Source organism: Morone saxatilis, unplaced genomic scaffold (genome assembly GCF_004916995.1).
Source record: "Morone saxatilis isolate NCDOM2014 unplaced genomic scaffold, NCSU_SB_2.0 Contig17, whole genome shotgun sequence".
Lineage (NCBI taxonomy): Eukaryota > Metazoa > Chordata > Actinopteri > Moronidae > Morone > Morone saxatilis.
Genome location: NW_023339729.1, coordinates 13,742,978 through 13,748,479, shown reverse-complemented (window position 1 = coordinate 13,748,479; position 5,502 = coordinate 13,742,978). Strand labels below are relative to the sequence as shown.

The following is a 5,502-nucleotide window of genomic DNA, read 5'->3' as shown; positions in this document are numbered from 1 at the left end:
GGGGACGCCCCGCTCTGCCTCTGAGCCACAGCCGCCCCAAAAATTAACATTTAAACATTATTTGTTGCATAAAAGTCTAAAAATGAGACACAATGATCATAAATGACAGTGTTTCCCACACACAGTTTGGTGGGGTTGCCTATGTGGGTATATAATGTGAGTGAGTGTGTTTTTATGCCCACGACAACAACGATGGGGGACAACGAGCAGCGACCACAGCAACAACAGTAACCGCAGTAATAATAATAGTAATAATAATAATAATAACAATAAAATTTGTGATATTAGCAATGGCAGTCAAGCATTTTTTGCCAGTTTTGCCATTACCAAACTAAATTTGGAGCGTTATTTAGCCCCTTTCAACATGCTAGCATGACATGGTTCCAATCATACCAGTATCTTCACTCTAGCTATAAAACTGAGCCTCTGAAAGACAGTGCAGAGTGGAAGAATAAAAGATAATGGAGTGGTACTGGTCAATCAGATTTCAGGAGACAACCCTGTTGACAAATCATGTAGCAGCATCACTAAAAGCCGTAGTAGATAGATGACATGCCTAAAGTCACACTCTCACCTCCCTGAAGCTCAGTTTGCCATCAAAGTCTTCATCCACCTCCTTGATCATGTTCTTGAGGCCCAGGTGGGTCTGTGGAGCTCCCAGCTTCTCCATCATCAGCTTAAGCTCCATCAGGTCGATGAAGCCGTCTTTACCGGTGTCATACCTACAAACCACAAAACCCACACTGCGTTAGGTCCCACTGGGCATGATAACAGCCCACACAGCACAGTGTTAACTCATACATTGTAGGAGACATAGAAAAACAGTAAAGTGTTACATCACAGTGGTCATGGTCGGACTAGCCATCGGGTGCACAGCATGGGTGTTTAACCAGAATAATAGGTAGGACAGTCGCTCTGTGAACCGCTTGAGCAGCCAATTGTAAAAAAAAAAAAACATAAGCAAGAGAGATGCTACTGATTAAGCACCGGCCCACATCCATCTCCTCGACATCCTAAATAAAGTCTAATTAGTTGAGGTTTGGCAGCTGGAGCAATAAGACAGAGAACACTAGGTAGATAAGCAAGATTTGGGTTTTGCTGGCAGCCTAGGTAACTACATCTGGGGCCTTTTGTTAAAACATGTTCACTGGAACATGTTTCGGAAAGTCAATGCAATCGTCAATGTCACTTTTCATTACATCAAATTTTAATTTGATCACAAAATGAAATTAAATCACGGCCTGGATGAGACAAAAAGTTTAATGTGCTATAGTAAACTTTGCATGAATGGTTATGATAACTGACAAGTTAGTACTTGTCACAGGAACCGATACTTTGGTACCAAGTCAATGCGAAAATTCTGAAAAGGTTTTTTTCTGCAATACTTTAGGAACCGGGAATGTTCTTCCAGACCTGACGGGGCAGCATATATATATATATATATATATATATCTACAAGTGGTCTGCCATTAAATGTCATAGGTGCAGCTGTTCAGGGGATTTACTAACAAAGCTTTCATGCACAGTGCAGCCGTCATCAACTCTCTCCACTGTCTCTTTCCCCATTCTGCTGTGCTGTGTGTGCAGGAGCTCAGCCCCGCCCGCAGTGAAACACTGCTGCTTGGATGCAGGCAATTTTTCCTAATGCAATGCAGAGCTATTCACCCGTATTATCTAGGAAAAATTCAAGTACTGGATTGTGATTCAGTATCAGCAGATACTCAATATGGGGATTGGTGGCAAAACAACTTGATCGGGGCGGCACCAGGATAGCTCACCTGGTAGAGCTGGCCCCCCATGTGCCAAGGCTGAGTCCTTGCTGCAGCGGCCAGGGTTTGTATCCGACCTGTTGCCCTTTGCTGTGTTTCATCCCCTCTCTCCCCCTTTCCTGTCACTATCCATTAATGGCAATAAAAGCGCAAAAAAATAACAAAATAAATAATGTGATCAGGACATCCCTATTTACTTTGGCATCAAACTGGGTGACAAGAATCGTGGAATTTCACTGGTACTGGTCCTCTCATGTGTCAGCTCATCCAGGTTGTGGATGTTACATCTGCAGTGGCCAGAGCCAGCCACCAGAGTACCTTATTCCCATTTTTAAAAATATTGCTCAGTAATCTTGTTTACATAAAGTGTGGGGAGTCTTAATAGCCTATTCCTTGAATATTGTAGTTTTTGTTTTAGAATTTTTCCATGCAGTTACAGACTGTTGGATAAAACAAGAAAGTGGTTGGTTGATTTTGAAATCCACCAGCCACAGTAGCAGGTGGACAAAAAACTTCCTTTACAACCCCGGAGACAGCTGTTGGAGTAGAAAATGTTATTTCTTTACTTCTTTCCATGGACAATCACTGCTTACATCAGTACAAAACAGCAACTCTAGAATGCAAGACTCCCCCTCTAACGCTCTCACCTCAGTCACAACTGCATGTGACTGTGAGAGATTTAAGCAGCCAGTCAGACAGCTGTTATCACCAACTGGATTAGCCAATGTCATAGCCCCTAGAGTATGTCTGATACATACTTAAGTATCAGGCCTGCTGACCTCAGAGTGAGCCTTATCTGTTCAGGCCAGAAACCAACTCATTGTTTCATTCCAGTTCTTCAAAAGGCAAAGGGGGGGGCTATAGTCTTTAGTCGGGGACAGCCCTAGTAAATTGTCTAATAGAACAATGGCCAAGCATCAGGGACAACAAAACACTGAATTTGTATGTATGTATGATTGTCAAAATTATTATTTTTTTTAAACTGTACAGAGAATTGTATAAAAAAATCCTTAAACAGGAAATAATCTTAAAATTCATCCAAACCACCAATCATCAGTTTTACAAAAACTTTTTGCAGTTAATGAGTTCATTATTAGGGTTTGTTGTACAGTTTTGAATATAAAATGAAATATCCATAAAATACACCAATCAGCCATAACATTATAACCTCTGACAGGTGAAGTGAATAACACGGGTTATCTGGTTATCATGGCTCCTGTCAGTGGGTGGGATGTATCAGGCAGCAAGTGAACATTTTGTCCTCAAAGTTGATGTGTTAGAAGCAGGAAAAATGGGCAGCGTGAGGATTGGAGTGACTGTGAAGATTTGAGGCGTCTGTTGACAAGGGCCAGATTTCATGAGGTGGGCTAGGCTAAACGGGGTCAGGAGCACTCCCAAAACTTTGCAGTTCTTTTGGAGTTCGTTTCCTGGTCTGCCACCGAGGGCCGAGTACCCTATCAAATAAGTGCTTCCAAAGGGAAGGAGAAAAGCGGTGAACCGGAGACAGGGTCCACGGGTAGCCAAAGGCCTCATCTAATGCATGGTGGGGAGTGGAAGGCTGGGCCGTGTGGTCAAATCCACAGATGGAGTACGTAGCTCAAACTGCTGGACTGATAGAAAGGTGTCAGAACACACAGTGCATCACAGTTTGTTGAAATGGGGCTGAAGAACATTATGACCACCAGGGTGCCCAGGTGTTCAGAATGTTAAGGCTAATCGATGTATGTCACTTAGATAGCAAATGGGTCCTTAAGGAAAAAAAATGGGAACCACTGCTATAAATGTTTATAGTCAGAAGGCTACACACACATGCAATGTACAATAAAAGTTATTGGTGTTTGTAATTGCTCTGCCTGTCCTAATGCTATTCCAATGTTAAAGGAGGACAAAATCCACAGTCCTAAAGTTTAAACAAAGCTAACATGAGGCCTCAGGAGTAGCTGTTAAATCAGGGTGCTATCTTCCAAAGTTTTAGTACAAAATGTATCCTTTTTGTTATTGTGCCTCCCCTGTGGCTCACCAAGGAAACACTTAGTGGGGCCACACAAAGAAGTAATTCTGCATAACTATGACTTTGGAAGATAATCACCAACTCAGGCATTTTAAACAAAGTGAGGCCTGTGGATTTTCTTCCCTGTTACTGGAAATCACGTCAGGAAAGGTTCTCCTCACAGCTAGTATGGAGAGGAGGAATGATTACAGCTCTTAACCCTTTCAACGTACATGGGATTGTGAGTATCATGTTAAGATTCCTCATGTGAACCTATCCTTTAAAAACACTGAGGAGCTATATTGTTGCAGGTCAGTTTGTGACACATAGCACAGAGGCACATGTTTGGGTGACAGAGTGTAGCACTGTTTATCACAGCAGATCACTGCTGTTTGTCAGTATATATATATATATATATATATATATATATATATATATGTATATATATAAAATGTATATAAGTGTAAAATCTAAAATGCACATAGAAGCAGGATCTCTTCACACAAGATTGACTTGAATATTGACATAATGAACTTCAAATTAAAGCAACTCTGAGGTGTTTGACTGCATTTGGCTAGATTACAAAATAAAGTTTTAATTGTTTTTGCAGGAATCCTTCTCAGAACATTTAGGATTTTCTGGTGGGATTGTCCAGGGGTAAGTGCTAATTCCACTTTGGGTCAAGATCACTCACTCACTCTCACACACACACACACACACACACACACACTCACACACAAACTATAACCCTTGTAACCCAATCCCCCTACCTTGCCGTCAGTCCTGACCTGTATCGGGCATCAGGAAAGTTTGAGGTGTTGGATCGAATCCTTCCAAAACTGAGAGCCACAAACCACAAAGTGCTGCTCTTCTGTCAGATGACCTCACTCATGACCATCATGGAGGATTACTTTGCCTATCGCAACTTCAAATATCTGCGTCTGGATGGTGAGACAGTCTACTTGTACAAGTGTTTGTGAATTTGTCCTTTATTCTCATTTTCATTCTTTCTTTTCTTGTTTCTTTCATAACACTCTGTTTCTTACTTTCTGTCTGAACCTGCTTTTCTTGTCTTTTCCATCCTCCTCCTACGTCTCAGGCACTACGAAAGCTGAGGATAGAGGAATGTTACTGAAGACATTCAATGACCCAGAGTCAGAGTACTTTATCTTCCTCCTGAGCACGAGAGCTGGAGGCCTCGGCCTCAACTTGCAGTCTGCCGACACTGTGGTTATTTTTGACTCTGACTGGAACCCACATCAGGTGTGATCGCATTTATTTTAATGTACAAGAGACACAACAGGTGTCTGCTGGACACTTACCATACATAGAACAATAGACACAAACGCAGCATTTGGAGATTCACACCCTGAGAGAATCCAGACTTTGGAACAAGACAATAATTAAAAACCAGGAGTAGGTTTTGTTTTATACAATGTATAAACGACTCCTATAAACACTGTTACTGCTGACAGAATTCCGCTGAATGCATTTACACTGACAGTGAAAGCAGAAATATCCTCTGAAAGATTAATGTGGAAGTAATTCATTCTCACTAGTCTGAAAATAATAATGACACAGGTTTTGGGAACAAACAACATTAATGTGTCGGCTTCTGTCCGACCTCCACAGGGTGGATGTGAAAGTGCTGCGTGCAGTAGCTAATTACAACTTTGTTAGCTTATAATTGAAATCACTAAACTCCATGATTTATGGCGTTGTATTTAAAAGAAATGCATAATT

General features: G+C 41.5%; 1 protein-coding gene across 6 annotated transcripts in view; it reads left to right on the top strand.

Annotated features, from left to right (window-relative positions):
* Positions 1–5,502, top strand: part of LOC118327057 (transcription activator BRG1) — a 21,674-nt gene that overhangs the window by 10,431 nt on the left and 5,741 nt on the right. For all 6 annotated transcript variants that reach the window (XR_004796668.1, XM_035660252.1, XM_035660251.1 and 3 more), the window contains 3 exons: positions 4,370–4,416; positions 4,541–4,707; positions 4,859–5,022. Coding sequence is in view for 5 of the 6 variants with exons in the window: in XM_035660252.1 (XP_035516145.1) it covers positions 4,370–4,416; positions 4,541–4,707; positions 4,859–5,022 (378 nt within the window). In the remaining variant the exon portion in view is untranslated. The remainder of the gene's footprint in view (positions 1–4,369; positions 4,417–4,540; positions 4,708–4,858; positions 5,023–5,502) is intronic.